This window comes from Myodes glareolus, chromosome 2, assembly GCF_982192425.1.
Source record: "Myodes glareolus chromosome 2, mMyoGla1.1, whole genome shotgun sequence".
Lineage (NCBI taxonomy): Eukaryota > Metazoa > Chordata > Mammalia > Rodentia > Cricetidae > Myodes > Myodes glareolus.
Genome location: NC_142027.1, coordinates 44,111,283 through 44,130,271, shown reverse-complemented (window position 1 = coordinate 44,130,271; position 18,989 = coordinate 44,111,283). Strand labels below are relative to the sequence as shown.

Below are 18,989 nucleotides of genomic sequence, written 5' to 3'. Positions count from 1 at the left end.
TGGTAGCAAACATCTGTGATTCCAGCACTCAGGTGTACCCCTGGGCTACAACACTGTTGTAGAGGTCTGGTCTGAGGGAGGAAAACAAAAACATTTGATGTGGGCTGGAGCAGTCAAGAGAGGCTTCCTGAGAGATTGATCTGTATGTGAATCTTGAAGGGTAAGCCTTAAAAATACCTCTTCATTACCTGTAGCATTTACAATGAGGCTCACACAGAACTGTTGTCAAAAGGATAACTCCTGAGAGAGGAGGAAGTCCTAGCTTGTTGGGAAACTGTGTGAAGCCTGAGCTCACTGACAGAAGTCTGACTCCAGATGAATTCCTCCAAGAAGCAGGAGCGGTGTACTCTGACACACTCCATGCTGTTAAGATCTGTGGCCCTTCCCTTCTGTCTTCAAGTCAGACATGCTCAGATGACTTGTTTGGGCCAATGAAATAGACCCTTTCTGAGGGGAAGGCCACTGAGAGTTTGGAGGCCTTTACTGTGGCTGCTTTACAAATACTCCCCCAGGGGGACTTCTCTGGCAGCCTGGGCTCTCGGTGACAAAGAGATGCACAGAAAGTTCCAAGATCATCCCAAGACTTCGTTATTGAATCTGACCCAGGCTCTTCTGACCTTGGTGGGCTGTGGAATTGTGACCTGATTGCCCTAGAGATAACGAACCCAGAGAGGGTCCCAGACTGGCTTCACCACTCTTGGACTGTAGAGAGCGTCTCAGTCGTAGAACAGGGCGTTTCTGCAGAACAGAGAGTTTCTGAAAGAGAACAGAAAGCTTCTAAGGTCCCTTCCAAATGGACGCTAAACTTGGGACATTTCATTTGTTCTGTTAAAGCTATTTTAAAGTAGAGACAATGTAGACAGGGGAAATCTTCTAGCTAAGTCATAAGTCATAAGTCTGACCCGGACTTATGATCTCCTGTCTCAGCCTTCTGAGTGCTGGAGTTACAGGCAAGCGCCTAACCTTTTCCAGCCTTCTCTCAGAACCATACACAAGGCTTCAGGACTTCACCCCGGCTACGCTGCTCCTTTAATTCAGTCTCGGGATGGATTTCTTCCCTAGCTTGTCTCCTTTGGCTCCAGCAGCTGAGGCTGGAAGGATGCTCACAGCCCTCTGTGACTGGTCGGTGAGAAGGGAGGATTTTCAGGACCTTAGTACTCCGGGAACCATCCCTCCACCCTCCACCCTGCAGAGTGCAAACACAGGTACGTAACAACTGTACCGACAGACAGCCTCACACAGATCTTCATTCCCGAAAATAACACTTTATTATTTTACAATAGTTCAGGAAAGTCCTTGGGATGTTGTGACTATAATTTAATCACCATAGAACATAGAGCTGATCAGTGAGTCGCGAGTCCTCTCTCTTCTTCAGGTGATGAGCACAGAAGGGAAGACATCATGGCCGCAATGAGAAAGCCGGCGGTTAGCAAGGGGGGACAGGCACAGTGGGGTCACTTGGGATCACTGCTCTCAGGTCTGGATCAGGTGTTTCGTCTTCTCTTCCCATTGCCTTAGCCCTGTTCGCAGAGGCGGGTGACAATGGCTTTGAAGACAGAATAAGTCACACCCGTGTGCTGTAGCTCAGGGGTTCTTGAGGCTAGAAGTTGTGATGCTCCGGCTCCCGGCTCCAGGCTCCCCAGTGGCTTCAGGACCCCTAGGGAGGGACATCCAGGAAACAGCATGAGCCAGGCCTTGCGTTCTAACCTGTCCTCACAGCCACCTCTGTTGTAATGGGAACTTGCCAAGGAGATGCAGATGGGTTGGAAGTGGGAAGGCTGTTCTAAAAACTACAATTCTGGCATTAGAAATGAAGGAACTACAAGTTCTGAGAGCTGCGGCCAAGTGACGGGTTTATAGATGACCTGTGAAACACAGGATGAGGAGGACGTGAGCTGTCAGGAAGAGATGGTTGCAAGCAGTGGCACTCCGGTCCAGGAATGGCAGAGTGAACGCAGAACCCACTTCCATCCAGCGCCACTCTGGGTCTGAAACAAACAAAACAACAACAACAACAAAATGAGGAAGTCAACTCCACATAAAGGCTCTTTCTCTTCACCAGTAATTCTGCATCTCAGCCAAGTGATCCCATCCTCACAGCGGAGGGGCATCCCGGGAGAAAGTTTCCTCAGTGGCTGGACACCAATAACACTGCCCATCTCCGTACCTCAGCCCATTCCCACCACAGAACTCTCCCTGCGTCCTTCCCTCTTACCCTTCGGCAGCTGCTGCCCGGGATGTCTATCAACACTGACGTCTCCTGAGAGCCACAGGCACCAATGATAGGAGTCCGGGCCGAATCCCATTCACTCTGCTCCAGCCTGTGTTGAGACAAAGATATAACACAATGTCTGATGTATGAAAATCTTCCCAGTCAGCCTGGGAAGGTGGCCTAGGGGACTGGCAGCAAAGATTTCTCCCATAGGCCAGGCCACACAGTAGTAAAGGAACTGCCTATTTAGGATGCTGGCTTGGGGGCTTCCGGCTGGGAAACTGGTTAGTGTCTGACCCGTGGAAGCATGACTAACAATGAATGGAACTAGAGCCCAGTGCCCGTGTCTTTATGCCTCATGTTCTTCCCCCTCTATACCACATTTCATTCAGAAACTCATTTCTCTCTCCCCTTCCTTCTCCACCCCACCCTGGTTTTTTGTTTGTTTTTGAGAAAGGGGCTTACTATGGAGTCCAGACTGGCTTTGAACTTATGATTCTCCTGGCTCTACTTCTTAGGGCTGGGATTACAGGCATGCACCATCACACTCAACATTGTTTTTTCAATTTATAATAGGCAAAAGAACTCAAGACATTCTGTAGGACTCTTAGCACGGGCTGAGCTGCAGCCACTGCAGCCGCTGCAGCTTCTGCTCTGATGTCTGCTGATGCGCTTGTTACTTCATTCTGGAAATTCTCCATTTAAGGAGAAGCTGCCATTACTCAGTGGCCCCTGTGAACAACAGGCCAGGCGTGTCTCGTCACTCATTTGCCTACAGTTTTAACTGGAGTGGGGAGCAAGCAAAGCCCCTCTCCTCTTCATGTTTCTTCCCCACACAGGGAGTCTCCATCAAGTGAATACCTCTCTGTGGGCAGCTCTCTTCTTCAGCAGAGAGGAAATGCCTTAATCTGGACCTGGTCCAGGTGGGCCGTACTTAGTCACCCTGCTCTCCATTCTGGGTTTGTTGTTGTTGTTGTTTTGTTTTTTGAGACAGGGTTTCTCTCTGTAGCTAGGGAGTCTGTCCTGGAACTTGCTCTGTAGACCAGACTGGCCTTGAATTCACAGAGATCCACCTCACTCTGCTTCCCAAGTGCTGGGATTAAAGGTGTGCATCACCAACACCTGGCCTCCATTCTGCTCTCAGTCAGAAGGAAAGTGGAGAGGGGCTAACCTTAGGTTACTGTGGTCCAGACACAGGCTCCAGAGTCATCCTGACTAAGCTGTCTCCAGTGATCCCGAGCCTCCATGGACCAGGTTTCTCATAAGTGGCAGAGAAATGGCCATGAACAAATAGGTCTGAAAGTCTCTGCAAGGCCACCGCACATGCTGCAATGTGTTCCCATAGAGCCTACCCTCAAGGCTACCTAGACAGTGTTGAGAAAAAAAAGCTGTATATATGCTGGATGAGAAAGAAGGAAATCTCAGCTAAGACCTGCTCCCTGGGGAAGGCATTGCAAGAAGGCAGAAACACCCCCAGTGCCATTTATTCTGAGGGAAGAGATGACAGACACAGTGACTTGCCCTTAAACACATGGAGGCGTCTGCTGTGTTTCTTTCCATGTAACGGGGATCCCAGCAACAGAACACTTGTAGCCACACTACCTTCTCACACACAGTGACTTCCGGTTTCCTTGATGTGGAATAAGTAATGAGCAGGACACAGCTGTGTCCTTCCAATCACACTTGGGGTAGAGTGCCCACAGTATCACACACATCCATGTCCTCCTAGCTGGGCAAAAGCTGGTGATTGGCAAAGGGAAGTTCAGGGTTAGGTAGTGCATTTGCCAATAAATCAAGCCACACTCTTTCTTAAGTGGTCTTCTATTTTCCCTTAGGTTACAATCTTTAAAATTTCAATGGCCTAGCTAGATGCAGTGGCATACACTTTTAATCACAGCACTTGGGAGGCAGAGGCAGGTGGATTTCTGTAACTTCAAGGCCAGCCTGGTCTACAACTCAAGTTTCAGGCCAGCCAGAGCTGTGTAGAAAGACCTTGTCTCAAAAACAAACAAACAAAAGTCTGGGTATCAGACAGGTGATGAGAATGCGTTTATCTGGCTCTCTAAAGACTCTGACACTGGGGTCGTGGAGATGGCTCAGTGGGGAAGAGCGCTTGCTTTGCAAGCAGGAGGATCTGCATTCCCACCCCTGGCACCCATGAGAGAGCTGGCCTGATTGTGTGCACCTGCAATCCCCAGGGCTAGGGAGAAGACAGAGGCAGGAGGATGGCTAACGACCCCTGGTCACTGGAAAATGGCAGGTGCCAGGTTCAGTGAGAGACTCTGTCTCAGGGGACAGTGTTAGAAAGGGTCACACCAGGACACCTAACATTGTCCTCTGCCCTGCCGCCCTGCCCCCAACATGCACCTCACATGGTTACTGCTGGGATGAAGTAAGACACCTTATATAAGCTTCCTCGTGTAATATGGATGGGAAATATAATACTAACCCCTATGAGCTACTGTCCTGGAAAGCACAGGCTTCTGAAGCTCCACAGGTACCCTGCTTCTTGGTGATCTTTGACCTCGCTCTTCTTCTAGCAGCTTCTTTAACTCACTCACTTCTTGTTTCATGCTGCAGAGCTGCTGCTGGGCTTCAGACAAGCTGGAGGGTGAAAGGCAGGCAAGGGGCTTCCCTGGATGTAGGACACAATCTTGAATACATCGTCACAAGGCTGGAGGCATTTCCCCAAACGGGAAAACTAAACTAACATAGAAGTGCAGCTGCAGAACAATTAATGCAGAAAATCCCTACGGGGAGATGCGAGCCCATCAGAGCAGCTGCAATTCCAGCATTTGTAGGGCTGCGTGTGTGCACTTGTGTGACAAGCACTGTGCACTTCTTGCACATCTGTTAGGTACTGTTGCATTCAACCTTTACATCACTCTGTGACACTAGTCAGATACTAGGCTACACTAAGAGCATATGGTGAACTCTACTCCATCAAGATTACAACCCAATTTTGTAAAAATAGCCTACACTGGCCATTGTGAAACATACACAACAATAGGTTTCATTATGATGTTTCCATACACGTAGGTATATTTTTATCATATTCACCCACCACCCTCTCTTGTCTACCACCCAATTTCTTTGCACACAGTGTATGATGGAGGGCGAATCCTGCTCCTCTACCTTGGCTGTGGCTCCCCTGTGGTGACTCTGGATCCCTCTTTCTCTTTCCATTCATTTCCTGGGGCGCTCCTGGAATAGCTACATTTGGTGGCCCCTAGAAAAAACAACAGTGGAGCAGTTGTGATGGAAGTTCATCAGACACCGTGTGTGTGCAAACTGAGAGCCTTCCACTGTGTAGGGAAGCGACAGCCCCTAGCTATCACTCTGAGCACTTCCCGCCGCTGCCTTACCACCTGCAGTTCCTGCACCTGCTTCTCTAGGACAGCGCAGTGTTTGGAGAGGTCACTGGCGTGGTGCTGGCTCTCGCAGAGACTCTGGCTGGTGTCGCTGAGCTGGATGGAGAGGGTCTTCTCCTCCTCCAGCAGCTGAGAGAGCTGCAGCAGGGGAGAGGACAAGTGCCACCTCAGGACCACATCACAGGAGGCGGTGCTTAGGCACCTGGCCTGAACTTGCAGGACCTACCTGATTTGCAGCGCAGAACCCACCTTAGAGTCCTACCGGGGTCTGCTTCTTCAAAGGGAAAAATACCTAAGTGTTTCAGCCACGAAAGGAAACTAATTCTGGAAGAATAGCAGGAAACTGGTTTATTTTTACTGGTTTTAAGGTCTATGAACTGAACAACGATTAAACAGAACCACCTAACAAAAATTCCAGTAGAACAGGCTATTCCAGGAATGTAAGCAGAGGGCAGAAGGTTGGGTCCATGCTTAAATTACTAATGAATAACAAGTTCTAGAACTCAGTATAGACAGAGAGCAAGCCCACACCTAAAAATGTGTGTAATGGTATTACTGGGTGGACGTGTTTCCAAGAGAGCAGACAGAAGTCATACGTGTCTATGTGTACTTGAGAAGCGGAAGTGGGAGCCCAGATGCTCACCAAGTGGAAACAGTACAGTCCAACGCCAACCTTTCCTCTAGGTCCCGAGGGACAGACCACGGTCAGATCTGTCCCTGCATAAGTTCAGGGTCAGGGTGCCCACTACCTGGCAAAGCAATCTACCCGCTGGTTTCTAAACCAGAAAACCTGTGTACGATGAGTGAAAACATTTAGCTGCTGTGGCTTCTACCAGCTGACTGGGACTGGACTCCTCTGGAATCAGAACTGGGATTCCTCACTTGTGGACTGTGAGTTTAAACTTTAGTCATGATTAACACCCAGATACATTGGTCATGGAGATGTCCTCCTGAGTGCCCACCACAGAGAATGGCTGGATTTGGCTGAGAGTCTTGTGTTCTCTTGAGGATTCCTTTCTACATGTTTGTGTAAGAAAGTTCATCAATGCTGCAGAGAAAACAGTTTTCTAGAGACATCTGGGAAGCCGCATTGGATGCACACAGATAGCACACAGGATCACAATGTGCTCTGTAACTGAACACGGCTCCAGATGACTCTCTGTGTGGTTGTCACTCTGAAGATCAAGTTTCAGTTTACAAAACATTTGGACAAATAGCACCTTCATTGAAAGAAGAAACTAAACTTATTTGAGGGTGGCGGGCCGAGTATAATCGGAACTCCAGGGTGAGGACTAACACCATGCTCTCCCACCACAGGAAAAGCATTCCTAGCTGGAATAAACAGCCCAGGGCACACCAAACACAAGCAAACACAAATGAAACAAATCTCCCCAGTGTTTAAATTTGTCTTCTCATTTTGTCTCTAGCAAATCTAGAAACAGATGGCAGATCCATAAACTTGCTGGAAGTGAAGGCTTATGAACTACAAAGACAAATCACTAATCAGCCACTCGTAACCCATCTTGGATGCCTGCGTTCTGTCTAAGTTTCTGGGGTTTAGGAGCAGGCATAGGATCCAGGGGCAGGGTCCTCTCAGTGTACATGGAGTCTCACTGGAGCACCCACTGCTCATAGGAACCGCTGCTGTGAAGCTGCCACTACAGAGGGTGCAGTGCACAAACTACTTAGGCTCCTCAGTTTCTCCCTCTACTCACAGGCTAACTGAATTCAGTCCACTAAAGCTAGACTAACACTATACCATTAGTCACGTTTAAGGTTTCTAACACATTCCTACACTGCACAGAGACACCGAGCTAAGCCAGCAGAACTGTGTAGAACACCTTAGCATTCAGCAAAGGAGCGAGGGCAGACAGGGTTAGAGAGAAACACGGGTGATGGCCCCTCAACTTCATCGTGAGAAGCTGGGACCTATGGGGAGTGAGACTAAGCTCACGTGACTTAAGGTTTTATGTGTGTCCTTAGTGCCTACCATCTGGCCAGACTCTCAGCAGGCTAATGACAGTTACTTGTTAACTAGCGGATGGGCAAGGCTAGGGAGGTGCCTTCCTCACAGCCAGATTCTAAAGAGAACGATTTCTTATCCAGAGTGACAATGCCTATAGCAGTATGTTTAGACTTCAAATGGCTCCACATAGTTCTAAGGTAGGTGGCCGTGATTGGAAGAGGAATGGTGGACTTGTGGAGGGGTGAGACATCTGGTTTTCTATCTTGACCGCTTATTACACATGTCTTTGTGAACATATAGCCTGCTGTGCCAATGATCTGTTACTTTTATGTTAACTGTTGTAGAATATTACTTTAAGGTGTGTTACTTTTGTTTATGTTGCATTTGTTTAACTCCGGGAAACTGTGATTCTTGGCCTGTCTAAAACACCTGATGGTCTAATAAAGCGTTGAATGGCCAGTAGCAAGGCAGAAGAAAGGACAGACGGGGCTGGCAGGCAGAGAGAATATATAGAAGGAGAAATCTGGAGGGAGGAGCAAGAGAGAATAAGGAGAGGAGGATGGCAGAGGCCAGCCCCCCAGCTACCCAGCAAGACACAAAGTAAGAGTGAAAGTACTTAGACAGAAGTAAGACAAGGAAAAGGCCCAGAGGCAAAGGTAGTCAGAATAATTTCAGTTAAAGAAAGCTGGATAGAAACAAGTCAAGACAAGGTTGGGCTTTTATAGTAATAATGAGGTATTATTTGTATTTATTTGGGAGCTGGATTGTGGGCCCCCAAGACAGCTAAGCATACAAAGAGTAAGAAACAACCAATTACATTTTATTTCAATAAAATGTTTAAAATTTTCAGCTGTTATCATCTACCAAAATAATTTATTTCATCATCTGTAAATAGCTGTTTCCGTTTAAAATGCTGTCATAGGAGGAGAAGCCTCAGCAGAGCCCCGGACCAGCATTTAGAGAGGAACAAGAACTGAGGTGTGACTAGAAGGTGTTCACTGGGTCTTAAAAGCCACAGAGCTACAAAGGTCAGAACCTCTGTAATAGGTCGGTGAGAGGAGACCATTCCCCACCAAACAAAACTAAGTCATTTAGTTCATCAATTCATTTGGATCCAAAGTCAATGGAGTCTCTGACATTCTAGTGATGGTTGAATTTATTATCTAATGAGTACCTTCTATGTGTGGTAAACACACTAGTCACACACATGACCACTTGTGTGGTTTTCAGAACTGCTTTGACTAAAGAACTGTTTGTGTTTTCAAGGGCACACCACCTCTGCAGAAAGCCATGTCCAGCTGTCATTCCTGCAGGCCGTTCCCTTTAATGCATTCTTCTTCTCTGTCTTTCTCAACTCTTCCCCACACGAACGCAGCTTGTATAGAGTGTTACCTAGCTCTCAGGGATCTTCTCTGTCCTCCCCACAAGAACGCGGCTTGTCTAGAGTGTTACCTAGCTCTCAGGGATCTTCTCTGTCTCCCCCACAAGAACATGGATTGTCTAGAGTGTTACCTAGCTCTTAGGTTTCTGTTTAAATCCCCTCTTTTTTTGTATAAGCTTCTATAACTACCATGTTCACAAAATACTTTAAAGCTGATGCTACTTTTATCAATTTTATTTTTTGAGATAGGTCTCCCTGTGTAGCCTGGGCTAGCCTGGAACTTGCCATGTAGCCAACACCGGTGCCAAACCCATGATCTGTACATCTCAGTCTTCTGCATGCTAGGGCAATGGCTTGTGTTACCACACTTGGCCATTGGTATTTTGTTTGGAGTGGCTTGCTCCACAGTGGACCTGTTACCATATTCATATGCTTTGGTTGCCTTTGTTTTAAGCAACTTAAAAGAATAAAAATTGTGTAACATTTTCCTATCCTACACTTCCTATATATGAAGAACGAAAGCTCTAACAGAAGCTAATAGGATAAGATTATCAATTTCTAGGTTTATAATTCTGTGTGCCCAACTGTCGGCCATTCCTACACGGAAGACACCTCTGTTATCAATATGTCTTATGGCTAAGATCAGTTGCGTGTTGTGTGCAAAGACCACCAGGGATGAAAATGTGGCATAGTACAAAAGCATCCTCGAAGGAGAACTATGGGAAACTGAGAAAAACAGAGTTGAGGGAGCTGGCACAAACAGGCTGGCTCTGGCTTCAGAATGACCATGAAGAAGAATGCTGTGCACTAGAGTCATTAGCAAGGGGTGGTGTGGGAGAATTGTCTGTATTCTGTCAATCATATTTTAAGTAAACGCTGATTGGCCAGGCAGGAGGTGTAGGCAGGAAAACCAGACAGGAAGTGGAAATGATGCGAGGAGAGGAGGAGAATTCTGGGGAGGAGGAAGTTGATTCTTCCCACTCCTGCCCAGATCACCGAGGCAGCAGGATGTGAGCTGCCCCACTGAAAAAGGTACTGAGCCACATGGCTAAAATAGATAAGAAAAATGGGTTAATCAAGATGTGAGAGTTAGCTAATAAGTAGCCTGACCTAACGGGCCAATCAGCATTATAACTTACAGAGATCTGTGTGTGATTTTTCTCTGGGACTAAACAGCTAGGGGGCCGGGCAGGACAAAAACCCCAACAAGCAGGCCCGGCTCTTCATATTACAAAGGGGTTTCATACCCTCTCCACTTCTTTATTCTATGTTCATTAAGTAACTTGAAGGTTAAAATGTATCTTCCTAACAAGATTTTAATCAGAAAAGAATGGAGCTAATAATTTATTTATTTATTTATTTATTTATTATGTATACAATATTCTGTCTGTGTGTATGTCTGCAGGCCAGAAGAGGGCAGCAGACCTCATTACAGATGGTTGTGGTGGAGCTAATAATTTTATTTCTTTTCTTTAATCTATCTGTTTCCTTTGAGTTTGGCCATGGGCCCATTCCTAAAATACAGAATCTCTGTGTGCTATTAAAATGGAGTATCTGGACCTAAGAAATAAAAACAGTCATCATAAAGCTATGGCAAGTTGACCAACATAAATGGCATTTTTTGAGGGGTTCCGGTGTTCCCTATTAAGATATGAACCACTTACCACACTTCTAGCTTCTTCTACCACACCTTCCTAGCTTGGCTTTAATATCCGAGCTACCATACTTTCATCCACCAAGCTTTTCAAGTGACTGCTGGGATTGACTTGCCATCTGCACCATTCTGGACCCCATGGATTTTATCCTAATGGAGGCGCCATCATCCTGCCTGTGCAGTTTGCTCTGCCTGTATCTGGCTGAGCTGAGTTCGCAAAGTGCTAATGAGTTCTTCCTTTTCTTGAAGCTGCTGCTCCATTAGGACAAACTCCTCCATCTCTGCCAAACTCTTATCCAACTGAAGGGGGAAAGTATTTACTTAAGCAATGGGGTTGGCATTCTTTGTTCTTTTGACTTTCTCATTTGCCTTGAATACCTACCATATTTCCTTTGAATTTCCACTTTAACACAAAAAAGAATTTCATATGCTAATTTTTAAAGTATCATTGAATTGGCAAATTTTTTCAGAAGAAGAAAGAAGCAATAGCAATATGTTTTTCAATTCCTTTGAAAGCTATCATAGCAAAGAGACAGACCGATTAGACAGTAAGCAGAAAAACATGGACAATATTAACAATATGTAGGAAGCTATCCTACAAACCTTGGACTAATAAGTTAAGGGCAAACCATGAAAATCAGGATTTTCTTGGCATTTGAGACTGTAAAATAAAAAGGAGACAGCAATAGAGCTACATCTGATAGTACTGTGTAATAGCAAAAAATCCAAGGTAACCAAGAAGTATTTGTAGGAATAGATGGCAGCCAGCATTGGAAGAGAAGCAACACTTCCCATTCTTTCATCATGGGTAAATGCAGGCCATCCACAGGAAAGATTCCCATGTGCGATCTGTATAGACAGAGGCTTAGCAAAGGTCCGGTGGCGACTAGCACCTGCTGCTCTTGTGAAAGGATCCAGGTTCGGTCCCAACACCCACAGCTATCTAAGTCCAGTTCCCAGGGGATCTGATGTCCTCGTCTGACATCTGGTGAGTATGTAGTGCATATACATACATGTAAGCAAAAAATTCACACAGAAAATGAATGAACAATTACATAATATCATTAAAAAGTCAGGCATGGTGGCTCATGCCTATAATTCCAGCACTCAAGAGGCTGAGATAGGAGGACTGCCACAAGTTCAAGGTAAAACTGGGATACAACGTGAGATCTTGCCTCAAAAACAACAACAAAAATTCTGAAGAATAAGGAGCAGAATAATATGCTGAAAGACATTATAACTTATTTCAGAGTTAAACATCTTTAAGAAAAATGTACAGGATATGAAAGGAAAATTAGAATTAGAAAAGTTTTAAAAAGTAATAAAATTCATTAGGTTGATATAAAAGAAAACTCATTTCAGAAGAGAAAGGCAAACACAAAACAGAATGCCTTGAGTTAAATAATAAAAAGGATAAATCTAAAAACTATTAATCAAAATTGGAAAAAAAAAAAAAAAAGAGAGAGAGAACCTGCAAGGAAGAAAATGAAAGCATCGGAGCTGACCAAATGCTGTGAATCATGTAATTCAAGAGTTTCTGAGAACACATGATCTATGTATGAAAGCATATACTAAGTATGTGCAAATGCCAACCGAGAATGCCACACACACATGCAAACTCTAATAAATGAGTAGACACGGAAGTAAGGAAAAGACGGAGGGGCAGGCAGGGAAAGGTGACTGATGGGAGATAGCTCTGATTGTCTAGAAAGAGGCTTTTACCATGATTCCCATTGGCTGGTGGTGATTTGTTAAACTAATAATAACGAGGTGACTCACTCCTACCTTCAAGGCTTGTTCTGACTGTGCCTGGTGAAGCTGGGCTTGCAAATGGCTAATTAATTCTCCTTCTCCTGGAGTTCACGTTTATCTCTTCTACTTTCATTTCTTCTGAAGTTTCATTCTTATCATGCTGAAAATTGCAATAGATTGAAGTCACTTACTTCAGAGTTATAATTAATATTTATTTTATCTTTTACACTATTTGCCTTTTAGAGATATTTAATTACAGCTTCATTAAAGTGATAGAAGCACTCAGGAGCCAGAAGCAGGAGGATCTTTCTTAGTTAGAAGCCATCTTGGTTTAGTCCCAGAACAGTCAGAACTACATAGAAAGGCCCTGTATTAAACAAACAATAAAAACCAATCAACCAACCACAACAGCAAAATCAAACAACAACAACAGAATCAAGAAAAAAACTAACACAAGGGGATGAATTTGAGGCTGGGAAGATAGCTGAGTTTAAGAACGCTTGTTCTACAACCACGGCGACTAGGGTTTGGATCTTAGAACCCACAAACACCTGTTACTCCAGCTTCAAGGGATCTGACACACCCTCTTCTTGTCTCTGATACCCTTCTCTGTCTGTCACTGTCCGTCCATGCCCCCTGCCACACACATGCACACATGCACGCTGCACTAAGCACACCATGGCACACCATGGTTACAGGGCTGCTCTGACTGACAGCTGGAGTGGACTGGGACTGCTGGACATCATTTATTGAACACAGAAAGGAAATGATGTATAAGATGCTGGCATGGTTAAGGCCTGAGGGCAAAGTAGTAAGCTAGAGTGAAATACAGAGAATAAATTGGATAAATAAAAAAATCTAACAACACGACTCAAGGGAAGTCTGAAAGAATCAACATGAAAAGGCAAAGGTTAGTGCCTGCCACCACAGCCAGGGGACAAGAGTTGCCATAGGAACCATAGAGAAGGAAAATAATTCAAACAAAGAAATTACTTGCTTTTAAAACCAACTTTGAGATGCTAAACAACCCTATTTGATTCCCCTCCTTGTGCCCCTGCAGTACAAGGGACTAAGCCTAGGACCTCAGACACACTGCATAGATGCTCTTCTACTGAGCCACATTCCCAGGGCAGACAAGGAACAGCAATGTCCCTGAAAGGCAAGGCTAAGCAGGACACTGGGAGGTAACAAGTGCCCTCAAGGGAGCAGGGGGAAGTCGAGGCTGACTTACAATCGCTGTGAGCTACAGTGGCACAACAGCACCAGTGTAATCTGCACACACAACAGCACCAGTGTAATCTGCACACACAACAGCACCAGTGTAATCTGCACACACAACAGCACCAGTGTAATCTGCACACACAACAGCACCAGTGTAATCTGCACACACGCCTCCCAAACCTGGCAGTCCCTGTTCTCTACATAGAGACCCAAGTGTGGCTCCGAACAGAAAGGCCAAGAGGACACCTGGAACAACACCACACCCCTCTAAAGACAGCTTGCTTTAGTCTCTCTGCATCCGGACTAGACGCTGCTCTGTGGCAGCAACCATAAACCTTGCCGGCCTCCTTATAGGATACCAGGGTAAGCCAGGCAACTCAGCTCATAGTTATAAAACATTAATGCACCATTATTCACTTACAGAAACAGAGAATATTCTTTATTAGTTAAGCAATAAAAGGATTTCAGAGCTGGGGAAAAAACCTTAGAGACCACAGATTTTAATGTTCTAGCCAATAATCAAACTCATCCACAAAGGATATGTTCTCCTCTCTATCTCGCTCCAGGGCTCATTTCTTCCTGTCAGCCTTTGAGAGTCTCACTGGAAGTCTGGGTAACAACTGCCAACTCGGGTCCACATTTCCGTATGCCTCTGCTCTCCCAGTGTGGCCTTCGGTCCAAGCAAACCACAGGCTCGGAGGGAAGGGCAGCACTTCTGCTGTACCATCTCACCACTGCTGTACCATCTCACCACTGAAGATGTGCTGTGGTAGGGTTCCTGGCTCAGAGGACACCGAGTCTCTATCCAGTTCCCATACCTTGGAGAGCAGCTCCTCTGCCTGAGGTTCCTTAGGCCTAGGCGAAGCAGCCCCTCTTGGTGCCTTCATTTCTTCGAGGTGTTTGTTCAAAGAAGTCAGTTTTGCTTTTGCATTAAGTTTTATTTATTTATTTATTTTTTTTTATCAGCAGCTTTACGCTCCTCCTGCCGTAGAGCAATGAAGACAATAAACTTGTGCTCACTGTTTACCTAGCACACAGCTTACTCGCGGCAGGCAGCGCGTTACAGCACTCAGGAATAAGAAGCAAGTCTAACGCTCTAAGCGGATGACCCGTCTTTATCAAATGCTCAGCGAATGAGCGAAGGACAATACCTGCAGAGCTTTGTCCTTCTGCTGGAGCTGAGCGTCCTTCTGGCTAATGATGTCTTTAGCTCCACCCCAACTTCTCTGCTTCAGCCAGGTGTTCCAGAACATCATCTTGCATGCTACTATTCAATTCCATGCCAGATTCCTGGTGTAATTCCTGGGATTTGGGCAAAACAATAAAAACAATGCATAGGGGAAAGGCAGTAACTCCCCACAGGGACTGCTATATCCTCACCTCAATCACTGGCCTCTCTTTTGAAACTGAGCCCTAACTAATCCCACAGCAGTCATCCTTGCCATTACAAAATAATATTCTGTCTAACTTAGAGTATTTGTTCTAAAACTTGATGTATTTCTAGCTTATAGATGAGTACTGTGTATGTACACCTGCAGGCCAGAAGAGGGCACCAGAGCCTATTAGAGATGAGAGCTACCATGTGGTTGCTGGAAATTGAAAACTAAGGGTCTTTGGAAGAGCAGCTAGTGCTCTTAACTGCTGAGTCATCTCTCCAGTCCCAGAACTTTTATTATCCTAATTTTATCCAAGAGGAATATAAAGGGAGGCAAGGATTACATTGTAAAATTGTAAAATTAGAGCTGAGCCGAGGGCTGGAGATGTGGCTTAGCTGGTAGAGCGAAGAACGTGCATGCACAAGGCCTGGCTTCAGGTCCCGGTCCTGCATCAACTGGCATCAACCCAACACTCAGAAGACAAAGGCTGAGAGATCAGGAGTCCAAGGTCATCTTTGGCTAGTGACAGAGCAAGTTGGAGGCCAGCCTGGGATACTTGAGACCCTGTCTCAAATAAAACAAATTAAATTAAGATAAGTTATTCGAAAATTAAAACAAAACAAAAACCCTTTAGTATTTGGCTTGCCGCTTGTCTTTGAAAAAATTAATGGATTTCTTTTGAATACAATGCAAACTACAAGAAAAGCAGGCAGATTTATAGAAATACACAGAAGTTTTCAAACAAAAATGGTGCTCCTGACTCATTTACTCTTTACACTTTTCCCATGGAACAGGAGCTATGTCCCTAAGGAGGAGAAAGGGGAGGAGAGGGAGGTGGAAGGAGAGGAGGAAGAGTATGTTAACAATGTCTTATGACAGTTTGGTACTAAGCTGGCTAAGTAGACAACAGAGACCCACCTTTCCCGGCTCATCTACACTTGGTTTCTGTCCCCACAGCTCTCGGACTAACAGTCCTTAGCACAGCGTGGCAGTGGTTTCCTTAAACATCACTTCTACTTTGCATGAGGGCGGCTGCTCACATCCCTCTAGCCTAAGGTGTGCTCCTCAGAAGAACACACATGGAGGTCTTGTTACTCTGGATCTCGACAAAGTTACTCACAGCTTCTAAGAGAGCTTTCATGTTCTGTTCAGCATTATATCCTGATAATTCACGTAAAACAACATCTGATGATCCTGATAATCTGCTCAGCATCTCTGCGAGTGAAATAGAAAAGAAAATGCAACAATCAGTAAAAACAGATACAGGCTGCTGGAGAGTAAGTAAGCAGACAGGTGCAGCTAGACCCATATCATCTGTGTGAGAGAAGGGACTGTCACTGGATTTGGTGTGCAGTCAGCTGTGTGTATGGTGTAGCCACACCCTGTTCTGCTCGGGTGCCATATTGTAAGTACCATCACTAGGATCAGTTTGAATAATAAAATTCAAGAACACAATCTTTAAATACAAGGGCGATATTGTCGAGGATATCTTAAGGACTGTCTTTAACGCCTTATTTTTTTCATTGATGAACAAAAATCTTAAGTTTTCCTTCTCCCAGACTGATCCTTTTCTGATTTTCGATGAAACCCCAAGACTCAACAAAATTTCCCTTTTCATGTGTCCCCTGAACTCCGTTCTTTCATGCAGTTTTCCTGACAAACCATGTGGTGTCAGTGGAGAGTCACTATTCAATAAGGAGTATAAAAATTTATAGTAGTAAATGACTGAAATCAGTGCCCTACGCTTGTTCCGCACAGAATTAAAAAAAGAAAAGGCAACATAAGCAGAGAAAAGGAGATAAAGCCCAGAGCAGAAATCGGTAAACAGAGAATCAAACCCATAAAACAAAGGCTGCGCTCAGAAAAGCACCCCCAAAGCCCCTGTGCTGAGGATTCAGGGCCCGTGCATGCTAAGTAGACACTCTGCCACTAGTCCACACTCCCAGCCATCTTGATCCAGGATCAAGGAAGTAAAAGCAGTGTTATGAATACACATCGCTTCAAGCTGGGCCTCCTGGAGGCAAGAGGTCTACCATTCGGGTATACCTTCAGCCCCTGAAACTTGTGAGTTATTTTCCATTTTTCTCCCTACCTATTCCAAACCGTCTCACTTTTTCTAACAGAACATTTCCGGAACCTGACCCTTTACAACCATTCCGACCATCCAAACCTTACGAACTCGTGTTCTGGAAAGGACTCTCCACTGTTAGAAACTCTTCTGCTGTCACTGTGCTCAAATCTGGAAAGTCGTCTTGTGTGTGCTAAGAGAACTTCCAACTATCTCCCAACGTGAACGTGTTTATTATCCATGATTTCAAATATCTGTCCCAGCCTCAAAACGGTTCTCTCTTCACAGATCAACTGCAGCGCTTTAAATAAACCAGGCAAATACTTTCTCCAGTCGCCTAGGGCTCACCCTCCAGTTAGCATTCCTGCAGGGGAGCGACAAACACACCCCCACACAGCCAACCCCCAGGTTTTTTCCTCCAAAACTCCCTTCGAAGTTCCTTTTCTTGCGTACACCTCTGACTCCTGGATCAACTCTCCCTCCTCATCTTCCCAGCCCATTAGCACCAGCAGGATCCCTCTGGGCCTCCGACTGTGGCAACAGCGTCGCCCTTTGCCTAGTCTGAGTCCCGCCGCCCCCGCGGAGCACAAAGTATGTTCGGGGCTCGAGTTCAGGGCTGGAGCAGGCTCCTGCCTCGCGTCCTCGGCTGCGTGCCCAGGCTGGCTGCCACCGGCCGGTCGGACACGGGGCAGTGCACGCAGGACTGGACGGCTCGCCCGCCTCCGGGGCTCCCCCGGGGAGACACGACCCTGTCGTCCGCCCGGGTGTCTGTGCTCTCGGGCCGCGTACGGCGGCGGGTACCGAGCGGGCACCGGACGGTCACCTAGGCTGCGCAGGTGACGGCGGCGGAGCCCCGAGGGCCGGGGCGGCCGGCTGGGCGCCGCTGCTCGGTGTCCTCCGACCAGCGGTCTGCGGCGGGGCCGATACGGAGCTCCCCGTGAAGCCTGCCGACCACACTCACCTGCAGTGGGCGCCACCGGCAACGCCGGCCGCCCCGCGCCCGACCTAAGCCGCATCAGCTCGGGAATCCCAAACTCAGCGGTTTCGCCGCGCGCCCCTCAAGCACAACCGCTCTCCGTGAGTCGGAAGGCGGGACTGAGACGTCGGCCTATCGGAACTGCGCACCGGCCGTTACCATGGCGACCAGCCACGCCTTGTCTGCAGCCTGTCGCATCTCGATGGCAGACACCGACGTCCTAAAACCATCCGCTTCCCCAAAGACGGAACCAAGGAATTCTAGGGAGGAGAGGCATGGCGGATAAGTGTGTGTTGGGCTGTGACCCGGAAGAAGATCCAAGAAGGCCGAGAGGATGGGTAATCTGAGAAGATCAGGTGTTTGCTATGGAGACTGGGAGTTCCGGTTTACCTTAATTCCTTACCTACTGCTAGAGACTGTGGTTCAGGCTTTTGAGGAGATTTTGGGCTAGGGTCACCAGCTGCTAGTATTGGGATTTGTGTGAGAACCAACCTGGAGTAGAGCCTGAAATTTGGTTTAGTATGGCTTTTTAACTTTGTGATGAAAAAATGAGAACCAGAGACACGACTACCCAAAGACAACATCAATTTAGCAAAGGTCGGACTACAGCCTGACGTCGCAAGGCATCCTTTGCGGGTATAGCTCAGGATGAGAGTGTAAGAGACAGCGAAGAGTTGGGAAGTGGCGCTTCAGCTCGGATAAGCAGACAGAGATTTAAGGGCTCAGGCGCTGGATAGAGTCAGTGAGGAGCTTCAACAAGAGACAGATAGCACTCGTCAAGTGCTCCTTCCCCTAAAAGGCCGGCTGGCGGCGGAGGTGCAGAAATCTAGCCAACTCCTAGTGATTTCAGACATTCTTCGTAAGAATGTTACTGTGAATTTATGGACTCTCATTATACACCAAGCACTCAGCTAGCCCACTGTATTTGCAATCTCATCCTAATGATCACACCATCTCGAGGCTCAAATAGTAGCTCAGTAAGGCATTTCTCAGCTGCTTATTTAAAGCTGTA

At 46.4% G+C, this 18,989-nt stretch overlaps 1 protein-coding gene across 1 annotated transcript; it reads right to left on the bottom strand.

Annotated features, from left to right (window-relative positions):
* Window positions 1–1,245: 1,245 nt before the first annotated feature.
* LOC125413088 (uncharacterized) lies at window positions 1,246–18,017 on the bottom strand. The gene is made up of 10 exons (XM_087897796.1): window positions 16,054–18,017; window positions 15,277–15,497; window positions 14,709–14,859; window positions 14,376–14,539; window positions 12,370–12,496; window positions 5,578–5,721; window positions 5,348–5,441; window positions 4,662–4,816; window positions 2,216–2,321; window positions 1,246–1,988 (listed from the first exon to the last, which is right to left on the bottom strand). The coding sequence occupies exon 1, from the start codon at window positions 18,015–18,017 to the stop codon at window positions 17,346–17,348; it is 672 nt and encodes a 223-aa protein (XP_087753922.1). The 3' UTR covers window positions 1,246–1,988; window positions 2,216–2,321; window positions 4,662–4,816; window positions 5,348–5,441; window positions 5,578–5,721; window positions 12,370–12,496; window positions 14,376–14,539; window positions 14,709–14,859; window positions 15,277–15,497; window positions 16,054–17,345.
* Window positions 18,018–18,989: the final 972 nt, after the last annotated feature.